At 41.1% G+C, this 23,740-nt stretch overlaps 2 protein-coding genes across 6 annotated transcripts in view; one reads left to right on the top strand and one right to left on the bottom strand.

Annotated features, from left to right (window-relative positions):
* Positions 1-23,740, bottom strand: part of wnt5b (wingless-type MMTV integration site family, member 5b) — a 72,008-nt gene that overhangs the window by 21,623 nt on the left and 26,645 nt on the right. Inside the window, exons 1-2 of one of the 4 annotated variants that reach the window (XM_088405851.1) lie at positions 12,704-16,890; positions 7,087-7,168 (exon numbers count right to left, since the gene is read on the bottom strand). The exons of 1 other annotated variant lie outside the window; for it this stretch is intronic. In XM_088405851.1, the coding sequence (XP_088261977.1) occupies positions 7,087-7,101 (15 nt within the window). In that variant the 5' untranslated portion in view covers positions 7,102-7,168; positions 12,704-16,890. Of the gene's footprint in view, positions 1-4,553; positions 4,588-7,086; positions 7,169-12,703; positions 16,891-23,740 lie in introns of those variants that run through there. 2 more of the 4 variants (XM_088405853.1, XM_088405849.1) reach the window with 2 other exon arrangements.
* Positions 14,806-18,192, top strand: fbxl14b (F-box and leucine-rich repeat protein 14b). Of its 2 annotated transcripts, XM_088405847.1 has the most exons (2): positions 14,806-15,087; positions 15,578-18,192. In XM_088405847.1, the coding sequence occupies exons 1-2, from the start codon at positions 15,011-15,013 to the stop codon at positions 16,725-16,727; spliced, it is 1,227 nt and encodes a 408-aa protein (XP_088261973.1). In that variant the 5' UTR covers positions 14,806-15,010; the 3' UTR covers positions 16,728-18,192. The 2 variants fall into 2 exon arrangements, with proteins under 2 accessions (XP_088261973.1, XP_088261974.1); XM_088405848.1 differs by lacking the exon at positions 14,806-15,087 and having other exon boundaries at positions 15,111-18,192.

Here is a 23,740-nt window from a genome sequence, read left to right as displayed (position 1 = left end):
GTTATGACAGCATCGCCACCAGCTGGGCGAGCATGGGATAAACGAAAAAAAAAAAAGTTTGGACAGGTAGATCACATTATTGACACCCAATACAAATGTATAAACTATTATTATTTATTTTGGTCAGCGTCAGCTCAATAATAATATTAAAAAAAAACAACACCTGCAATGATAAACATTGTGTGAACAAATAACATTTAGTTAATTTTGTGCAATCACATTAACAGGCATTAGCTATATTTGATTCATAAAGGATAGCAATTATGAAAAAAAAATCTAGCTTGATATCGCCTTATAGTTTGCTTAAAAATCATATAATGGTGGCTGGGTGGCAAATAGTTAGCAAGCATGTCTGCCACAGAGTTCAGGGACACAGTTCAAATCCAGCTGGCTGCGGCCTTACTGTGTGGAATTTGCATGTTCTTTCCGGGCACTCTTGCTTCCTCTCACGATCCAGAAACAAGAATTGTCCGTAAGTATAAATTCATATATATTGTACACGGTGTGTATTCATATAGATGAAAATCCCAGCTGCATTTTTGATGACCTGTAATGTTCCTTTGCAAGCACAAGGGAGCGTATTCGAGCCATGTTCCGCAGCTGAGGGAAGAAGGGGGTCAGAACTTGGGAGAGCAACGTAGGCCATGTGAGATAAATTAAAAAGCATAAAAAATAAAAACAGTATGAGTAGGAGGATGGAAACAAGAGAAAGGATGAGAGATGCGAGTGAAAGAAAGGACTGGTCCCTGGAGGTTATGAGCAATAGCCATGCAACAGGGAGCAATGCCTTGGAAAAAAACAAAACAAAAACGCCAACAGCTCCTCTGTGGATTTAACAGCAACTACACAGTCAACACTGCAGCATTGTGTTGACCTGACTGTGAGGACATGGACCTGCAAAACGCTTCAAATGATCATTTCCTCTTGGAAACGTAGCCTAAGAGTCCAGTCTTCACCTTTACAGACCCATCTGATCACCTCGTCAATAACCAATAAGCAAAAGCTGTTAAATGACTAATGGCTAATGAAGGAAGAGCAGGTTGTAAAGCCAATGTTTTTTTTTCACAGACAATGTCTTCCTTGGACTTGGGAACCAGAACCCCTGACCCCCCTCTAACCCCCCCCCCCCCCCCCCCCCCCCCCCCAGCCGCTCTGGGAGATGAAAGGTCAGGGAGTGTTGTAAAGTAGTGACCCTGGAGATTTTCGTGGATTAGGGATCTTTCTGGAAAGTGTTTAGTTCTGCAGATGGCAACGTTTCTGATCGGGTATGAATAAATCACTGGACTCCCTTTACAGCAAGCATTATGGTAGATTTGAATAGAAACGGTTCAGCAACACAAGAAGACATATTGTATCACAATACATAGGCATATTTTGTATCCTCTGTAATGTGGTTTGCAGGAATTGAGACTGTGTCCATGTACAAACCTGTCAAAAGTTTAGAAACACACAATTTTTTTCAAACATTTCATAAATTGTAGATCAATCCTTAAAACAAACACACGCTAATGAGAATCGTCATTATCATTTAGATTTTACAACGTAGATGTTTTCTTTGGATTATTTTTTTTTCCAGTCAATTTTGTGTTGTGGATGATGCCGAATGACCTGAAATGAGTTTCAGTTCACAGCTGTACGTTTTCAAGCTCATACCATCACTTTACTGACATCTTTATTTGTATTTCATCAGTCAATTTTGTGATGTGGAGGATACTTTATAATCTGAAATGCTTTAATTTCATGAGTGTGCATGATGGAGAGTTAATAGCTTTAATTTCCTAATCTCTTTCTTGACTTGATTTTCTCAGTCAATTTTATGAAGTGGATGATGCTTTATGACCTGAAATTCAATTCATTACCAATTGAGCATTATTGAGTGTCGATAGCTTGTATTCCTTGACCGCTTTCTTGGTATTTTCTTGGTCAGTGTTATGACGTGGATAATGCCTTATGAACTGGATAGATCTTCAATTCACAGCTGTGCAATATCAAGAAATAAAAGCTTGAATTTCCTCACCTCTTTCTTGGTATTTTCTCAGTCAGCTTCATGATGTGGATTTTTCCTTATGCCCTAAATGTCTTTAAGGTTACAGTTGTGCATTATCAAGAGGTAATAACTTGAATTTCTTGACCTCCTTCTTTGTATTTTCTCAGGCAGTTTTATGATGTGGATAATACCCTATGAACTGAAATGACTTTCATTTTACAGGTGTACATTATCACTTTTACTGTAATAGGTCAAACTAATTGAACTCTTTCTTGGTATTATCTCAGCTTTATGATGTGAATGATGCTTTATGACCTGGAAAGATTTTCACTTCACAGCTGTGAGTTATCAAAGAGTTAATAGCATGAACTTCTTGACATCTTACTGCATTGAATTTGAAGGTGTGTGCCTAATTTGACAGGTAACAAATGTCTGTATTATACTTGCTCCTAGGTGTCCACGATGCGCACTCCATAAGAAGCAGAACAATGTCTATTGAGGTGAAATAAAAAGTAAATGTCAAATCTGACCAGTATTTTGCATTTTAAGTAATTATTCATTATGTTACTATGCAATACAATACAATTCATATTTGGCACACAAGTACAGAAAGACGGCCTTGGGCTTTGTGTGTGTGTGTGGTTTTTTTTTTTTTTTTTACATGTGTGCTACTCTTCATCACACATCCTCCTCCTCCTCCCCTCTTCCCTCCATCATCTCCTCTCCTTCATCCATCCTTCTGTCAGCTGGCAGAGGATGAGTCATGCCTCATGCTTGGAGGCTCTAACTCTCTCCCTCTCTAAATATATCTTTCTCTTCACTACTCTCTGCACCTCCTCTCAGCATCTTCATAGCACGCTTCCCTCTCTCACCATCTGTTTCTCTCTCCCGCTACAAAGCGATTCCTCGCACACCTTAGTCGTTTTTTTTTTTTAAGCTGGCTCCACCACGGTCTGAAAGTGAGACTGACATTTCTATTTCTTATATCCGTCCATCTCTCAACCTCTCCTCGCGCGGTCCACATGAGCTGCGTGTGCATCCCTCCCTTCGCTTAACTGTGGGAAACTGTAAAACAAGACCACACATTTGTCCAACACGAAAAAAAAAATTGCCCTGCTAGAGGGACATAGCTGTACATAGATTACATTTATTCGGGCATTACTAAGTGGGCAGTACCTATAAAAATACCAGGGCTATGAAACATGCGGCCTGTGGGCCAGTTCTGGGCCCCAAACAGGTTTAATCTGGCCCACAAGATAATTTTGTAATGTAAAGCATGGGTGTCAAACTGGTTTTTATCATGGGCCACGTTGTAGTTATAGTTTCTGTTGGACATTATTGCAACTGTGAAGCCAAATAAATTTTCGACATTTTGAAATGAGACACCCCCTTGAACTGTTCAAAAGAGGTATTGGCAACAACAACAACAAAATGTGTAAAAGTTGAAGAAAACGTGCAAATTTGGTATGTTAGCCAGAAATTTGAAGTCATACTTACCATTTCGCGTACCACATAAAATGAAGTGGCAGGCTGTATCTGGCCCCCGGGCCTTGACACGTAATGTGAAGTATAAAAACGAGCTACATTTTTTTCGGTAAATGAAAAACTTGAAATGTTTTATGATTAATTGTAATGCTAATGTTTTATAATGAATAGTGATGTTGTGCTTGTACTATTTTGGACAGAATTCAAAATAAGAATAATAAATCTGAAGCTTCTGTTTTAAATTATATAAATAAACATCATGGTTTTATTGATCTGGACCAATTGAGACTAGATTTTCCTCTTTATGGCCAGTAAGCTAAAACGTGTTTGACACGCCTAAAATATACGATTTTAGTATCAATCTTTATTCCTCGAGGCGACCAATGAATGATGACAAAAAGAATTGCATGTTATGTACTTGAACCAAACTACTTTGCAGTTTGCTATCTTAATGCTAACTCATGATACAAAATGCCTTAGACAGGCTAAAAAAAAGCACCGAACATCCTGGTGTGAAAAGACTTCAAGCAACGAATATTTGAACAAAAACAGAGGCATACATTTTCTATAGCCTCTGCAAAAATGGACCAATATTAACCCTTGTGCAGTATTTTACATAAAGAAATGTCTTGCTGATAAAATAGGGCATTCTGGGATTAATGATGGCTGAGTGAGGGATAGAGAGGCTCTATGAGGACATCTAGTGGTCGTTTGCGATGCGTTGCACCTAATTTGCATTTTTCTATGAGACAGGAAATGCAAGAAATCACGTTTTTCAAATTCCGACAAACAGTAACAAAGCCGTCTTAAAAATGTAAGGTAGACAGGTATAAAGAGATAGCCGACTTACATCAACTGTGTGATGCCACAAAGGCCATCTCTGCATTCATTATAAAAATGAAATAAAAGACGTAGTGGATAATAATTGTAGTCACTGGCACACAACCTAAGTGTTTTACATGACGAAAATGCTCATCCGTGGCATTGAAAGCACTAATACGCCCTACAGGAGCTTGAAAATGATCTTAATCATTTGAATCAGGTATGTTTGAGAGAGAAAGTTTGAAAACATGCATCATACCAGCCCCCCAGGACTAGAGTTCATCACCTGTGGTGTACCAAATAAAATCTCCAACACGAGAAGACACAAAAGACATGACTGTGAATATAATTGCACCAGGCTGCGAATGGCAACTGAGCTCAGCTTCCTGCCAGCGGTTTGCAATGGACCAGCTTTGGCACCTCGGCAGCGTCAGCTTTACGCCAATCCTCGTTTGGCACCTGACTTGCGCCTTGGGAGAGGCCGAATCCCTGAGCAGGAAGCTCCAGCAGGGGCACCAAGGCTGGGCCAGATTGCCTGATTTCTCCCTAGTGCCCTGGAGCTCTGGCGGTCAGAGTACAAGAAGCCCCTCCCTAGAGAAATTAATAACACACACCAACACACCATTCCCATCTCTTCACAGGTAATCATATTGAGTCGCATTCATTTCCTGCGGGATTACCTTCTAACAACGCTGAAGCCTAACTTAGCTACCCTTGAATTTTATCCACTGAACCCCAAAGCAGCTTTTCCCGCGCTGTGACGGCAGCTTTTTGTCTCAAATTGAACAAGCTGTTCCCAATTAGCAAGTTCTTTAGTCAGATATTTGTCCCTAAAAGCCAACAATAACACAAAGAAACAGCCAAATCACGAGTTCTCGCTTTCTTTGTTTCTCGCGTCCCTCGACTGTTCTTTTTTTTTTTTTTTTTTCAAAATTCAGTGTTGGGATGCAGACTTCACTCGCACACCATGTATTTCCTAAAAGATCAATTATTTACTCATTGGCTACAGTAGAAGACAGAGGAAGTCCTCGTTTCTTTGCCCAGAATGCCTACCAGGTGGAAACGGATTAAATCCCCCTAATTATTCCCCAATAGATCTACTTTAAAAAGCCATATTTGTTCCATTGAAAATTACAAAAAAATCTCCCCCAATTGCGGGTTCAATAAAATGAGGGACGGCTACATTTTAGACTTTTATGTGATTGTTTAAAGGACCTATCTTTTCTTTTTATAGACACTAGTTTCATTTCACAATTTCACTTTGGAGTCACTTTATTAGGGACAGTAACGTTCAAAGGTTTATAAAAAAAAACCTTCAAATTCTAACGGTTTCAAAAGAATAATGACATCAGGAAATTCTGAGTACTAATTTATGATAAATGCACAGCTGTAATGTGAGCCAGTCCATAGAGCATCATCCACACCAAAAAACTGACACAAGATGAGCAACGCTGTGATCTGGACAAAAGTTGCCTATAATTTGATTTCGGAAACATTCAAAAAGAGCTCAAGGAATTCAAGCAAACAACTTTTGAAAATCATCCATATCATACAGCTGACTCTAAAGAAAACACTAGAATGTGCAAAAGCTGTCATGTGGGCAAAAAGTGCCTATTTCCAGTTCAGAAAGCATCACCTACATCATGAAGCTGATTGACAAAAACTAAGCTGTGCAAAGCTGTCATGTGGGTAATTCGTACTTCCTTTCAGGAATCTAAATTGCACAGCTATGACCTGAAAATCATTACAAATCACGCAGAGGAAGTTTTTGGAAACATGTTTAACTTCAAGCAGAGGTCTAGAAATTCAGGTAACTTTCACTTGAGCTGTGAACTGAAAGGTCAAGATCGTGACGCATTATCCACACCATAAACCACAATGATGTGCAATGTTGACATGTGACCAAAAGGTGCCAAAAGGTGTACAGCTATTAACTATATGAACGTCATTCTCAAATCATAAAGCATTATCCATATCATCAAGCTGACTGAGAAAATACTGATATGCAAAGCTGTTAGCTTAATAAAAAGTGCCTACTTTGGAGAATGTAAATTGAACATTTATAAACCAAAAGTCAAACCAGTCATAAAGCATCATCCACATCATAAAGCTGATTGAGAAAATACCAAGATATGCAAAACTGTTATCTGTGCAAAAAAAGTGCCAACTTTGAAGAATCTAACTTGAACATGTATGAACTGAAAATGGGCGGAAAGGTGGAAGACTTATTAGCGTGTCTGCCTCACGGGGGAGGTTGTGGGTTTGATTCCGGTTTGAACCTTCCTGTGTGGAGTTTGCATGTTCTCCCCATGCCCATGTAAGTTTTCTCAGAGCACTCTGGTTTACACCCACATTCCCCAAAACATGCATTCAAAGTCAACTGGACACTTCAAATTGCACTCAGATGTGTTTGTGAATGGTCATTTGTGTCTGTGTGCCCTGTGATTGGCTGGCAACCAGTTTAGGGTGTACCAGTTCAGAGTATACCCCAGGCTTTTCACTGGTACTGTACACCTGCATGCATAGATAAAAAAAGATAGTTAAAAAAAGATCGTAAAAGGTGGAAAACTAGATATTTTCCACCGTCTTCATGCCGCTCTGCACAAACACAGACGAGCACACGCACACATATACCAATACGCAGCCTTTTCATGCCAACAGATGACAGAGTGCATTGAAAAAATGCCAAAATGCTGACTACTGAGGGTGAGAGCGAGCGTGCGGCTGAAAAATCTCCAATGTCAGACTGCAGAGCTGGCAGAAACCAAAGGCATTGTTGAGGACACACGCACCTCGGAGGACTGCATGTTGTCAAGGCATGTGTAGAACACACACACACACAAGCCAGTGAGGCGACGAAGCGAGACCAGCTGTCTGGGCGGGCGAGGAGAGTGGAAGTGCGTGGAAAAACGAGAAGAAAGGAATTGAAGGGTGCACAAAAAGACAGGGACGACCTCAAAACGGCTGCCGAACATTGATGTGAAGTACAATGACTTTTTTACAGTACTTCAGCATGCACCCGCGATGAGAGTAAACGAATTTTAACTTCGGTGTGATGATAAAATGAAGAGAGCTAATGCAAAAAAAGTAAATATTAGGGGTGGGAATCTTTGACTGTCTCACAGTTCGATTCGATTACGATTTTGGGGTCTCACACATATTTATTTAAATTTCAAATTATAAAATTTTATACAGTAAATGTACTGTTATCCCGTCCCATTATGATCCCTTTGGCTGTAGTTTCAAGGAGATCCGCGGTTAAATTAGAGGAGCCCGGAAGTCTAATTAGAGTGAAGCCTGTAGCTGACCAAACATGATAACAGAATGTACATTTGAAATTCCACATTATTACAAAAGAAATCTATGTTAGAGATTTACAACGCTCCATTGAAGCGCTGCTCGCCCTTCGCGTCTATCTAACAGCATGTGTTAGGTTCATGAGGGAGACGGGCACTTGATACGTGATTGGCTCACGGCGCGACCATCAAGCAATGATGGCAGGAGTTGTAATCTACTCCTGCCCCTCAAATATGTAGAATAACTACCGTATTTCTCAGCGTACAAGTCAAGTTTTTTTCCCTAATTTTTGACCCCCATAATATAACTGCATAACTCAAAACAGACCAATTTTTTGTCACATATATCTGTTTGAATAACATAAATTCGAATGTGAAATAAGTAATATATCATTTACGAGGCATAACATGATTTTATATATTCACCTCTTATTTGATATATCATGCATCCGTTTAAGAGCGTTTGCGCAGAACGACGTAAAAATGCACTTTGGTCAAGCGCCGCTTTATTGCCTCTTTGAGGCAAAATGAGGCTGCGTGGATAACTTTTTCGGCTGCCTTTGACATATTATGAAAAGGCAAAGACGGCTTAACTTGTCTCCCGACCGTTAAATGCATGCTGTCGGTAGAGGGGGTGAGAAAATGCAAAGGGCAACATTCCACATTCTGACCTCACAACAATCGTCACTTAGGTCAAGAATATCACAAGTAAGATGATCTTTGGACGGGTGGAAGAGTAACCAGGATGTTTGAACAATTGACAAGGAAATAGGCGAGGAACTAGGCGAGGACGTCTGTGTTAAATGGGAGGAGCTATTTGGCATGTCAGATGGTGTTGATGACTTTTAGGCCTTTTTGACTAATTAATTTTCAACTGTGTCAAAAAATAAACCACAGAAACTTCAAATCAAGCTTAAACGAGTTTGATAACCCTCATATAAACAATCAGCTTGTGTGCTAGCCTGTTAAGAGCATTTTGAATATCAAAACACACTACTGCCCCCTGCTGGCATGGAAGATCAGATAAGGAAAATATGTGTGCTGCATTTTAAGGGCCCTTACGAGTGCCACTTGGCTTCTTGAAAAATCTTGTGTTCCTTTGCCACAAGATGTCAATTGAGTGAGATGTTTTCGGTTGGGTCGGGCGGGGGGCGGAGCAAAGAGTTGAAAAATAACAGGAGTTGTGAATCATGAGCGCATGGGTTTTTGAAAGCGGCCAAACTGCTGGCTTCCATACGTGTGAGTGCAGTGCAGGTGGCGCAAGGAAACACCTCAAAGCAACATAAAATATTTATCACACACACACAAAGTTTCGGCGCATCAATGTCACTGTCTGCTTTTACTTTCATATCATTCTGATGCATGCTTGTGTGTGTGCGCCACAGACATGGTAATACACACCTCGGTAGGTGTCAGCTTTCAGAGTGGAAGGGGGTGATGGTTGATTGGTTGAAACACACCTGCCCCCGTCGCCATGACAACCAGCAACAATTATCTGCTGACGACCCTCCCTCTGAATCATCAACACGTCGGATCGCACATGCAGCAGGCTGTGCATACATCAGCACTTTACATGCTGGCATGACACGACTTGTCACACTTTGGGGAGGTGCCACACACACACATACACCGTGCTCCACAAACATCACATGACTGCTTCTCCCTCCTCATCCCCACTAAAAATACTCCTCTTCCTCCCATCACTGCTTATTTCCCCTTCTCTTTCACGCAGTGTGAGTGCGAGCATTGGCCCAGCAGGCAACACACATATACGCACACACACACACAGACACACACACACACACACACGTGCGCACACACGCAGGCAGGCAGCAGGTCATGCAAAGGCTCAGCGCTTGCTGCTCAACACTGAGCCTGTGGCTTTTTATCCTGCTTCTCTGTTTGTTTTTACCTCCTCCGTCTACGCTCTCTGTTACCTCCGCCAAGGCACACATTGTCGTTTTTGTACACTCAGTGGCGCCTCTAGAAATTTTTCATTCAATGCCAAAGACGTATTTTTAGTTTTATTTTCCCCCAGACCATCTATCCCAGATTTTTTATTTTTCATTTTGTGTTAGACAAAAGGAGGGTGGTACAAAATTAGTGAATCAAGACCAGTTTTCATTTAATGTTGTAAGATTCCTTGGAATTTTAATCTCTCAATAAGTTTTTTATTTGTTGACCTGCATATATGGCTAAAACAAATAAACAAACAAAAAATAGGTTCAATACCCAGGATTGAATGCCTAAACTCCCAAAAGCTTTGTAAAAATACGTCTTTGGCAATGAATGAGTTAATACAAATTTATATGCAGAAATTCTTGCTATCTATCTATCTATCTATCTATCTATCTATCTATCTATCTATCTATCTATCAAAAGCTTTGTAAAAATACATTTTTGGCACTGAATGAGTTAAAATCTTGGGGTGGCACAACAAAAGTAAAGAGCAAAATTTCATCAGATTGTTGTATTAAAAATGCCAGAAGAAAAACATCAGAAAAACTTAACTTGTGTTATAATTAATGCAATACTTTGTCCAATTCTTTGATCTTTACTAAAAGGCATTTCACACCCAAGGGAAAACACTGAAAGAAGACAAAAAGGAGCTGACATTTCACCCAGATGACGACAACAAGTCAAAGTTTGACGGCACAACCACTTATTTGTCACACTACCAGGAATGTGCCATCCATTGGCTAAAATACTGTGAAAATTATGTGGAGGAACACGACTTAAAAATGATCAAAATACACAAGGGTACATCATCTAGTGCCATTGACGACTATAGATGTCAAAGATTTATTATTACTGTGCTGGTCATAATTACATAATACAAAACATGAACAAATTGAAACTGAAGTTATAACATTTTGTGTTATAATAAAATGTTAATTATGCTAGCAATGTAGCCTTTTTAGCTAATGTCAAATCATTGTATAGCCATTCAAAAAAATAAAAGGTTATTTTAGCTTGAGTTGAAATTGAATTGTCTTTCTCTGAACTCAATTATTCATCAGAACAATATAGCAAGTGTGACTAATGTAAATGTCCTTCAACCTTTTATCCCATGTGCGTCATCAAGGGCAAAACAAAGCAATCCCTCGTGGCGCGTCTTTGCTACACCTGGACATGGCGTCCGCCTCTATGTGTCATGCATTTTCAAAGCATGCAGTCGTGATGTGAATACTAAACACAGCAGTGGGCGCAGCGCAAACACTTTGATTGACAGCGGTGCTAGGTTAGCATGCTAAGTTTTCAGAGTTTCCGTGGCAGAGAGCGGCGTGGTTGTAAACTATGATGGGATTAGCCTCACCCTTGGGCTCGCTTCAATTAGATGCCGAGACCGATCATTTGCTGTGCAGCAGCAGTCTACTCCAATGTGATATTTGTGAGGCTCAAAGGGGAATAGAAAAGCAGCCACCATGGGTTTGAATGTGATGTGGGAAATGCTTAATTACAACTATGAGACAATTTAATTTGGGATCTGCGTTAGCGCCAAAAATGACAAGCTAAAGGTTACGAAAGATTTCTTATTTTTGGTTTACATTGTTGCACAAAGGTGGCTCGGTGGAGCAGTGGTTAGCACGTCCGCCTCGCAGTTCAGGGACCAGAATTCAAATCCAGCTTGCTTCCCTTTGGGAATCCCGCATGGGTACTCTCCGGGGACTCCGGTTTCCTCTCACATAGCAAATACATGCATGGCAGGTGATTTGGACACTCTAAATCAGTGGTCCGCAGCCTGGTTCCAGTCCGTGGATCAACTGGTACCGAGCGGCGTGGGCCGCACCCGAAATAATGCTTTGGATCTGATTTAGTTTAACAGTTCTATAATTTCTGCTTTGATTGGCTTGATCTTTGTTATTGCCGCCGCCTCTGTGGCCACTGTTGGTATTATGTTTTGCCTTAAGGTCATTTGTGTACATTTTAACCCTAACCGGTCCGCAGTAAAAATCTCAAGCGTTGACTGCTCCGTGGTGATAAAAAGGTTGGAGAGCACTGCTCTAGATCACAGGTGTCAAAATCAAGGCCCGGGGACTAGATCTGGCCCATCACATCATTTTATGTGGCCCACGAAATGTTGACTTCACGTTTCTGGCTAAAATACCAAACTTACAAGTTGTCTTCAACTTTAAAAGGGGGGGGGCAGCTTCCCCCCCCAAATTTTTCTTTTGAACAGTTTTTCCCAGCCTCTGACTTCAAAACTAGATAAGTGTGTGATGAACACACTTCAAATTTATTTGATTCACAGTCATTCTGGCCCTCTGACAGAAACTAACTACAATGTGGTCCTCACTAAAAATGAGTTTGACACATCTGTTCTAAATTGTCCTTAGGTGTGATTGGGTGTGTGAATGGTTGTTTGTCTTTGTATGCCTTGCAAATGGCTGACAACCAATCTAGGGTGTCCTCCGCCTATTGCCCATAGACAGCTGAGAGGCACCAGCAGACCTGTGACCCCAGTTTGGTAAGGATTGTTGCACAATGTACAATTTTGGGGTCATTTTCTAGTTAACTCATTCAATGCCAGGAACCAATTTTCACGTTATTTAAGAGTCCAGGCATTCAATCTCAGTAACTTAAGTATGGATTTAATACTTAGGTATCTGGAAATTAATGTACTTAAATATTGATTTAATACTTAAGTATCTGGGATTTAATGTCTGACCTCTTAAAAAACGTACTCGAGACCTGATATGTCAACCTTTCAAAATCAGCCCAAGTTGGTCATAATCAGACCAGGCTAGTGAAAAATCCCCAGACACCCAGAGGTTAATAACACACACCATGTTTTAATTGGAAAGCCATGTAGCCACTAAAGTCAGGGGTAGACTTATACTCATATTTTTGTAAAACTCACCCAAATTGAAGTTTAAAAAAAAAGAGGGCGAGGGGGCCACTTATAAGCGAGGTCGACTTGTACTTGGAGAAATACAGTAATTCTTCAAGTATTTTTTGAAGACATCCACATGCAGCATTGCAAATGGAAGCAGTGCATTAAATAATGAAAAAGATGCCTCTATTAATTCACTAATGCGACAGCTCATAAAAACTCCCCTCACTTGAAAAAAAAAAAAATCCAGATTTTTTTGTACCGGTCTTTAATCCTCACCTGATCCCTGTTCTCTATTTCACTCGACTTCTCCGTTTCCCATCAGCTCTTCATCCCCATTCGCCCGCTCTCCTCAAGCACTCGGCCACACTCCACTGGCTTCAGCAAACGGCTCCCCTGTCATATTATCTCTCTCTCTCTCTCTCTCACACACACACACACACACACACACACACACGCACACACACACACACACACAAGTACGGAGTGGGGCAGATTCAAGCATAGGAACAGACATATGTTCCTTTGAATGAACGGCCTATGCACATGCACACGCATGGAGATAGCACACACTCAGGGTCCAAGGTTACACTGGTGGGTGAGAGAGGCCCGTCGCAAGGGAAGAAAGTTAGACGCCGCAACTCAAAAACTGACAACAGCAAAACACACTTTCTTTTTTTTTTTTTTACTGAATAAATGATGAATGTCATAACTAAGCAAGGCCAGATGCAAGATGACAAACAGCTTCAAAGTGATTATATTGGGCCTTAATAAAAGACACATGAGGTTTTTTTTTTTTACACTTTGGGGATTAATTTATCACCGCAGTCAGTCACTAACCCATTGCCACAATTCTTAGAGAACCTTTTTTTTTCTCAGCAACATAGGCATGCTAGGTTTCCACAGTGCATAATATTCAAATTAATTAAACATTACATAGCTTAATGCTTGTGTAGTATTGCATTCATTTTTTTTGACAAATTCTACCACATTCTACTCGCAGTATATTAGCATTTTCATGAAAGCATAACAACTAAGTAGTTTTCCCAGTTAAAACTTTGACATGATACCATCATTGAGGTGAAATTTCAGCTCCCTGGTGCCTTTGAATGCTTTCACTTTGCTGTGAATTGCCTTTGACATAAAGGTAAAAAGATTGGACAACGTATATGTTGTACATAAATAAACATTTGGATAATCCCTAAAATATTAAAAATTAAATTATGTTTTAAAATAAATATCAAACAGCCATGGAACATGCCTTTTGTGGTGATAGTCCAAAAATTCAAAAAGTTAAAAATGGGATTTTTCTTTTGTTTATTTCAAATGACATTTATATATATTTTTTTTAATTACGTTTTTTTTTTTTTCCCTTTAACTAGTTCAGGGATGTCAAATTCTTTTTCGTGGTGGGGCATAATGTAGTTACAGTTTTTCAGAGGACCAGAATAACTATAGTGTAAAATAAATGTTCAAGTTTGTCAAACCCTAAACCCATTATTAGATGGAATGAACGACAGAACTAACAATTGGAAAAAATAAGATGAAATACTGTTGAAGGAATTTTGAGTGTGGTAGGCACACACTTAGTGAGTTTTGAGATCAGAGGCAGGTAAAAACTGTTCAAAAGAGAAAGTTGGGAACAAAAAATGGTTGTTGTTTTTTTCCTCCCAGATTTTAAGTCAAAGACAACTTTTGAATTTGGTATTGTAGCCACAAACTTGAAATCAAATCAGGCAAATCATGGCAGGCCAGATCCGGCCCCCTGGCCTTGAGTTTGATACCTGTGAACAAGTTGGAAGTCACTCACATGATTTGTTTTGGTGTTAAGAAAAATACATTCATGACATTCTGAAAATGATTCAGTTTTATGTTTTAAATTGCGTGGCGTTATTTTGTAAATTAAGGGCAAATAGTTATTTTGTAAGCATATGCAAATGGAAGCGGGGGAGGGGGACAAATAGGACTTAACAGTATTCTCTTCTCGTTTTGGAGGATTTCCTCCTCACCAAAGCAAAAAAAAAAAAAAAAGCCAGACTTATCTTGAATCGAAAAAAAACGTGTCAGCCAAGTAAAATATAAGTGAATAGACTTCTCCAGTTGACTTTCCTGTTTCCTGTGTGGCCCGCTTAAAGGGTTAAAGCTCAGAGTGAACTGAATTGTAAGAAGTTGGTTTCCAAGGGAAACTGTTCGCACCGTTCCAGCTGAGGTGGGACGAACCAACTGCCTGACACGGAGGGGGGAGTCTCAGATCGGAAAAAACTAGATAATAACGCTTTGCTTTCATTATAACACGTCAACATGCAAGTTATTATAAGTAGATATAATCCATGTATAATCTAGCTTTGTTATAAGCGGTGGAAAGTGAATTTTTAAAATGTTCAGATTTATATTGACATGTGGGTTCCCCCCTTCCGAGCGGGAAGAGTGCCGGGGTCCCTGCCAAGTTGGTTTGAAAAGAGCAGACAAAGGCTTGGAGTGTAGGACGCCCCTCGCCTCCGGAGTCTTTCTTCATCGCTCCGCCCGCCATGGAAGAAGTCGTCAGAGTCGGACGTGCAGCTCTTCCTTCTACTTTCCGCCTCTGAAATGCACGACCGTCTGGATCCGCGCCGGGCCGAGAGTGGACGCCTTTTTGCGGCGAGAATACAAGAAGGAAGCTTCGAGTGAGTGAGGGAAGGGAGGGAGGGAGAGAGAGAGCGAGAGGAGGGGGGAAGGTTTGACGCCGTTTCCTCCTCTCCTCCGCCTCCTTCTTCTTCCTTTCACCCCCTCTCCTTTTTCTTTTTTTTTTATTTATATATATATTTTTTGTTTTGGCGGAGGCAGGAATAAACGCTTTTTGGGCTGTTTTGCCTCGCTTCTGTTCAATGGGACTGCGCCAGCACAACCGGTCACGTTGTGCTCAAGAGTTCGATCGATTGTGCATACTTTGAGTGAGAAGGAAGAAGAGAAAACTCTTTTTTTTTTTTGAAGGGAGGGGGGCAACCGACAACCGGGACTGTTGCTGGAGACTGTTGACTTTTAGCAATTTAAAGGTTTCTTTTTTTTCTCAGCCGCGGGGGTGTGGAGTATTAATTTTTATATGCCTGGGTTGTGAAAAACAATGGAGACGCACATTTCGTGCCTCTTCCCTGAAATTTTGGCCATGATTTTCAGCTATCTAGATGTGAGGGACAAAGGCAGGGTGGCTCAAGTGTGCCTGGCTTGGAGGGACGCGTCGTACCACAAGTCGGTGTGGCGGGGGGTGGAGGCCAAGCTGCACCTCCGGCGGGCCAATCCCTCGCTGTTCCCCAGCCTCCAGGCCAGGGGCATCCGGCGGGTCCAGATCCTGTCGCTCCGCCGCAGCCTGAGCTACGTGATCCAAGGGATGCCCAACATCGAGTCCCTCAACCTCTCAGGCTGCTACAACCTGACCGACAACGGGCTGGGCCACGCGTTCGTACAGGAGATCCCCTCGCTGAGGGTGCTGAACCTGAGCCTCTGCAAGCAGATCACCGACTCCAGCCTGGGCCGGATCGCCCAGTATCTGAAGAACCTGGAGGTCCTGGAGCTGGGCGGCTGCAGCAACATCACCAACACGGGTCTGCTGCTCATCGCGTGGGGCCTCCATCGCCTCAAGAGCCTTAACCTGAGGTCCTGCCGCCACGTCTCGGACGTGGGCATCGGGCACTTGGCTGGGATGACCCGCAGCGCGGCGGAAGGCTGCCTGAGTCTGGAGTACCTGACCCTGCAAGACTGCCAGAAACTGACGGACCTGTCCCTCAAGCACATCTCCAAGGGGCTGGCCAAGCTGCGGGTGCTGAACCTGAGCTTCTGCGGTGGCATCTCAGACGCTGGCATGATCCACCTCTCGCACATGACCTCCCTGTGGAGCCTCAACCTGCGCTCCTGCGACAACATCAGTGACACGGGCGCCATGCACCTGGCCATGGGCACGCTGCGCCTGTCGGGCCTGGATGTTTCCTTCTGCGACAAGATCGGCGACCAGACGCTGGCCTACATCGCCCAGGGGCTCTACCAGCTTAAGTCACTCTCGCTGTGCTCCTGCCACATCTCCGATGACGGCATCAACCGCATGGTGCGGCAGATGCACGAGCTGCGGACGCTCAACATCGGACAGTGCGTGCGGATCACCGACAAGGGGCTGGAGCTCATCGCCGACCATCTGACCCAGCTGGCGGGCATCGACCTGTATGGCTGTACCAAGATCACCAAGAGGGGGCTGGAGAGGATCACGCAGCTGCCCTGCCTTAAAGTGCTCAACCTGGGACTCTGGCAGATGACGGAGAGCGAGAAAGTCAGGTGATGGCGAGGACTGCCGGAGAAGTCTTAGCGAATCTCATATTGAGTTGGATGCAATTTCATACCCCGCCCCTCCACCTCTTTGAGCGGCGCCCGCTTGGGGCGAGGTGTCAACTTTGGTTCTTTTTTTTTCTCTCTTTTTACCTCCCTCACAGTCCCGCCACAGCCTGAAGAAGAAGAAAAAAACATTAGGCTACCTCGTTTGTGCTTGTTTTTCCACAGAAAGGAATAAAACCGGAAAATGGGAGAAAATGTGCCTAGAGGGACTGTCTGTGCCCCCCATACCCCCCCCCCCCCCCCACAAACACACACACACACACACACACACACACACACACAACTGTTTCACCACAAAAGAGCAATTGAAATTGCACTTGTGCAAGTTGTTAAAATCAAAACATTCGTCTCAGTCATGCAACTAATAATTATTACAAGTCATTTACTACTATAGATTCTGCTGATCCAGTTTTAAAAGAAGCTAATCATTCACTGCCATTGACGACTATTCGCGCAAATAATCCACTTGAACTTGATTTGTTCCATAAAATAAAAAATGGGCAAAAATGTACGTATTTCTACCAAAGTACAAGTTTTATTTTGATTCAACACATTATCAGGACAAAAATAAATAAATAACGTTAAGAAACTCCAAGCATTTGTACAAATTAAAAAAAAAAAAAAAAAAAGTATGATTAACTCATTTAACGCCAGGAATGTATTTTCACTTTTTTTTTTTTTTTAATAGTCTGGACATTCAATCCCAGATACTTAAGCATCGATTTAATACTTAAGTATCTGAGATTTAACATTCAAACTCTTAAAAAAAAACATTAGAATACGTCCCTGGCATTGAATGAGTTAATTGATTATGGAAAATTATTAGTTGCCGATTAATCGTCGCACCTCTAGATTCAGGTAGAAAGTTGGAGGCATGTGGGGGGGAGCTGGGGATAAACGCCAGTGAATGTTGCTTCAAATTGAAGTGATTTAGATATTTTTTACCCTCTTTTATCGATTGAAACGAATCAGGGTTCTTTTTTTTTTTTTTTAAGGAGAATATTCTGTTGTTCCTCCTCCGACCCCAAATAAAAATAACCCAAGCCCATTTCGGAGACATGCTTGGAATAAGGAGCAATCGATTATTTTTCTTGCGCTCTCCGCTTCTCGGGTTACAAAAGCTCCGGCTACATCTCTCTCTGTCCCCCCCCCCCCCCCCCCCCCCCCCCCCAACACACTCACACAAACATGGGCACTGGCAATGTGTGTGTGTTTATTTTTGATGTAATGCAATGACCTGCTTGAGAAACCCAACGGATGTGTGTCCTGCTGAAACAGCTGAAGAAGGAAAAAAAAGTACTGTATATTACATTTGTAAAAATGTTAAGAACTTGCAGAATCCCCAACTTAAAATTGTTTTATATTCTTACGAGCAAAAAAAACAAAACAATTAAAGATATTTATATAATGAACCCAAAGCGCTTTTTGTGTTGATTTCATCGGGTGAGGATTAGCATATTTATTTCATCCCCCATCTTCGTGATCATCATCATCGCCTTTCATTTCGAAGGGGATGAGGAGAGCAAAAATCTGTTGTGTTGTTTTATTATTTATGAGCGCACTCAAAATGGATGCCTTGATTTAGCCGCATTGCTTTTGTAATTAATGAACACGAGACACGGACGTTTTTTTTTTTTTTTTAATGAAACACTATTATTAGCATATTATTTATCGGAATGGCAGCTGTGTACAGTGTGTAATTTCAGAGATGAAATCTTGACACAGGGTCACTAGCTATTGTGTGTGTATGGAAGTTAGAAAGGCAGGTTTCTACGGGGGGGGGGGGTTCCTCTCTCCTCTTGTTCAGTCACGCATACCAGATCTTAGGAGACCCCCCACTCGCCTTTCACCCCCACACACTTCTTTTTAACATTCCACACCATCATTCAAAGCATTTAGGCCCCCCCCGATCAAAATCCGTGGGGATTTGGCGAAGAAATTGTTGACCACAGGGACTGTTTTTTTTCACTTTTTTTGCCAAAAAAAAAAAAAAAAGAATCCCATTCATATTTGGGCATTATTTAGATTGCAGGGACACGGCATAAGCCAGAACGTGTAACTCTGCCGGCTAATATCGGCAGTGACAGCTTTAACACCGCCTCCTTTTACAGCTCCTCGTCAACTATTATGTTTGATTACAAGTGCAAATAAAACAGGCGACGGCTGGGTGGTCGGCCGTTGCGCGGTGAGCCAACGTATGTGTGCGCCACGGGATAAATCACGTCGATAAGCTAGCATTTTGCAGTATTTTAACGAGGAAGTAACTTATTTTAATACGCGCGAGTGTAAAAATAAACCGCGCGATGTAATAACTTCCCTCCGGCTTTTTAGCATGACGGCCAATCATAAGTGAGGTGTTAGTATAGGAGGTGTACCAAATGATATGACCATTAAATGCAAAAATGACAAAATCTCGGTGTACTTCATTTTGCTCCACTTAAAGAAACAAGTGCCCATAAGGGGAGTTTTTAGGCATCCATCCCGCTTCTGGCATTAGTAGCAAGATAAGCTAATCACCCCCAAGGGCGCCGGCTTCATATTTCAGGGAATAAGACCCGCATCTTCAACTTTAAAAGGTCATTCTACCCGTAAAAGAAGATATGACTTAAATGAGTGAAATCGCACACCATCATACTAGTTTCACATTCGCATCTAAAATAATACAGTAATCCCTCGGTTTTTGTGATTAATGGGGACCAAAAGCCAATTAATACTGGGCACCACTACATGACAAGGGCACCAATGAAGAGTGGATTTCAACTTCTGAGCAGGGGAGGGTTACAACTTCTACCCTCATTGGTTGATTGTCTGGCCGGTAGCCAAATCCCGTGTCGCGTGTAGAATGCCCATTTCTTGTAGGAGGGCCCCTTAATTCAAGTCAGGTGAGAATAGTACATATTTTTTTGTCATTGCGGAGGAAATTCTCTGCTCAATAAGCTTAAAATTAGGAGGAAAGCTGGCCATGAGAGTCATCACTACATTCATAATGAATAGTGAAGAACATGTTAACTCTCAGTGCCAAGCATTATCGGAAAAGGCAACCCGCTGATTGCATCTTTCATGCTATCGTAGCTATATTCTTAAGGTTTCTAAGAATCTAGACATTTAATTCCAAAATCCATTTTTTTCCAAAATCAATTTTTTTTTTTCGCTAAAAGAGGATCTAAAATAACTAGTATTAAAGTTTGGATTTTTTTTGGACCTAAAGTAATTACTTAGTACTTTAGTACTTAATTGCCTGTTACTTAGTGAGTGATTAAGTAATCAATCACTTTAGTACTTCATTGATAAAGTAATTGATTATTATTTTTTAATTTAAGTAATCGATAACTTATGTACTTAATTCATTTATACCCAGCAATTTTTAGAGCACTAAAAAAATACACAAGTACCTTGGGATAAATATCTGGACCCGTAAAGATAGCTAAAAATATGTCTGCAACATTGCTAGAGATAAAGTACTGTATGTGCCAATACTGGTGTTTAAGTTTACCTATCCTTACACTCTAAAAACAGTTGGGTCAAATATAACCCCAATTCATGGTCAAAAATATTAGGGTAACTTTTTGACCCAACTTTCTGTGTTGTTTAACCCCTGGGTGTCCAGGGATTTTTTCCTATCCTGGCCTTAATATCACCCAACTTGCATATATACATTGACTTTAACCCCTCAAAATTTTCAGCTCTAGCCATACATATATAACTTTTTAGGGGGGGAAACTATAATGTCTAAAATAGCAAAAGTAACTACGCTACAAAGTTATATGGTTAGGAAATTGAAATATGTCATAATTAGAGTAGTATGACCTTTGAAGACTTTTGGATTATGGGAGTCCAAGCTAAGCCAATCATGGAAGTCAATGAGAGGCTTGCAAATGTCATAAGTTGGCCGCTAGTACCACCCGGTGGTTCAAAAATTTCTATTGCTCCCAGTTTGCAAGTTGCCGTTTAAAGGATTCATGCAAACATTGATGGAAAGTCCAAAATTGACGTTATTTCCGATTTTGAATGGCAGTATATGAGCCTGACATGGGCTAAACATGACACCCATAGGGTGTAACTCTAGAGCTCCGGATTGCAAGCATTTAGAAAATCTAAGCAATATCTTAGCCTCCTAGTGTTTTTATTTGGCATGCTTTTCCTTTGACATCACACATCACAAACACCACAGGGTGAGTTGGGTCAAAATTTCCCCCAGGGGTTTACTTAAAAAAGTAAATAAATAAAAAAAATTAGGTTGTCTTGTACAAAACAACCTACTTTTGGTGTGTCAGAAAGTTGAATCAAATTAATCCAAATACCGGATCAGATCATATTTGGGTTATTTTTACCCCAACTGTTTTTAGAGACCCATAATATGCTCAGAATGTGCATCAATTCATTTATTAGTGCTTCATTATTACTGCCCTTGTTGCCCACTTTATTATTTGAGCATATCGTTTCAATTGCTGAACAAATCCAAGTAGGAGGTCAAATATTTGAAGGAAAGACTTGGTGAGAATGCAGCCCATTGGCCAGCCAATAGTCAGCAGAATAGTCTCATCGAATCACGAAGGAGCGGGATTTGTAGCCGAATTTCCACAGGTGACCTCGCTACGGGGCTAACAGTCTGCCTTTGAGGCCTTTAAGCACATAAACATCCTCCAATTTATGATTTCCTATCTATTTCTTTTATCACACAGTTTGCAGTCGTTTCCGGGAAAATGCGCCGCCACTGTTGCGATCAAACGCACGCGATAGAAGAGATTTATGCTCGTGCAACGTATCTCGCTCTCAGCGTGGCTATATTTAAAAACGCACATCAACACACGCACACTATCTGCATGAGTGACACATTTTCAAAGCGATTCATTCCAAAGCACCCCCAAATTAGACAAAAAAAATGCTCCAAGTTTTTTCCTCATGTAGGTCACCGAGCAAAAGTCGACCAATAAAAACTTGTTCATAGTGTAAACGCTGCTGTTTGAACTTTGCGGCGTGTGTGTGATCACGTCGAGAGCTGCATCACACTTCCTGTCAGGCGAGAGAGGAAGAATTTTACTGCTCATCATTAAAGAAGCAGTTCAACATTTAAAAAAAAAGAGGGGGGGGGTGAGGCTCTTGACAACAAAGCATTGAAGGGGGAAGCGGGGGGGTGGGGGGGTGGTGGGGGGGGTATTAGCAGCTTGGTGTGACTGCTCCTGCACCCCATTCCCCCCACCCAAAATTCTCGTTTGTGGCTCCAGCATTCTGTCTGCCTGTGGCTCTTTCCCGGCTCCATTTTTAGTTCTCTGCCTTTGCTGTTTGTCATCAGATTTTTTTTTTTTTTTTTTTGCGTGTGTGTTCTTTCTCTTTCTTGCTCATCCCCGCCCCACTCCTCCTTCCTCCCGTCAGCATCTGGTGCTGAGGTGTCGCCGAGGTACAGTAGATGTAGCTTTGAAGTCCCCCGAGGGACAAAAGTGGGGGCTTGGGGTTCCTTTGGTGTTGCTTTTAATTCGATTGTCAACATGTTTCACGAATGTTGTCATAAATCTTTGAACTATTGGGACAGTGGCGCCATTTCAATTTACCGTAATTCCCCGCAAAATGAAGGCCAAAAGTACCGGTGCGTCCTATGAACAGGAACTTAAAAAGGCTTTATTTTTGTCATGTGAAGCGTAATTGCAATAAAATAAGAATTTTCATAATTTTTCTTTTAGTTTCTGGCACTTTGATGCACTTGGTTATTTTTGTCTATTTTAGACTAAGCCATAACCTGTATAAACACTGTGAAAAATAACAGTTGCTGAAAGTTTATTTATATCACGTTTTTCTCTTGTAATACAGTATTAAAAAGGATACATGTTTAGGTACACTTAGGGGTGCACCATTATGGCCAAAATAATAATCACGGATATTTTGGTCAATATTGAAATCATGATTATTAATCATGATTATTTATCATATTTGGTCAAACATGTCTATTTATTCACATTTTTTTTAAACGAGTAGTATATAAACAAGGCTTCAAAGCTTGATACTTAGGTAATAATAATGAACAAAAAAATAAATAAACTGTGAGCCGTTCACCGACTGCTCACAAGTGGGAAATCTGAAACACTAAACCTTGTGCACACCAAATTAATAACGGATATAAACACAAGAAAATATGAAGATGAAATTTATTCTGTTTTGCTATAGTTTTTACATTGTTGCCAAAGTGTTAGTGGGTCTTACACACGGTAACCCCAAAATTCAGGGTGTGTCTTAAACATGTACAGGTGCATCTTATATTTGGTGAATTATGGTAATTGTTTAAAAAAAATGCTCTATGCACCACCCTAGTCTAAATTCTGTATTCTTTTTAATTTTGCATTTGTGGAATATTGGTCACGTCTCAGTGGGAGGCCATTTTGCTTCAAATTGCCGCTTACTAAAAATGACATCACGGCGCCCGAGGGCACCGATGCGAGTCACATGACCAAATTTAAAAAACAAGCCCGCTCAGATGGATAAAAACAAGTGGAGTTTTTTTTTCAATCATTTACCATAATATTCACAGGTGTATGAAAATGACTACAAAAGCTTAGAATTGTAATTACAGTTAAAGTACCATTCTTCGTTTTTGTCTGCAAGACCATATTATACTGCCTCCTGGTGGCCAAAGCGAGCACACCAGGAGCAGCGCAATAAATCGATACGCAGCATGAAACCATTTAATCCTTGACATTCTATTTAAATATAAGGTCTGCTCTCCATTCACTCCCATTTTCCATAAAATAAAATATATATAACATATAAGAATATGTCAAAGCTTGAATGAAACATTTTTATGCAAATAAAGTGAGCAAGAATGATAGAATGACATGTGAGCGAGAGAGAGAAAGAGGAATCTGTGAGTCACTTTGATTGTGAGCTGCTAGAAGTCGGTTAGCCATGTTAAAATACCATAAGGCCACCAACGCACACTAAACACAAACACACACACACACACACACACAC

The sequence above is a fragment of the Hippichthys cyanospilos genome, chromosome 22, assembly GCF_059441005.1.
Source record: "Hippichthys cyanospilos isolate Australia breed blue-spotted pipefish chromosome 22, RoL_Hcya_1.0, whole genome shotgun sequence".
NCBI lineage: Eukaryota > Metazoa > Chordata > Actinopteri > Syngnathiformes > Syngnathidae > Hippichthys > Hippichthys cyanospilos.
This window is presented reverse-complemented; position numbering and strand designations above follow the sequence as displayed.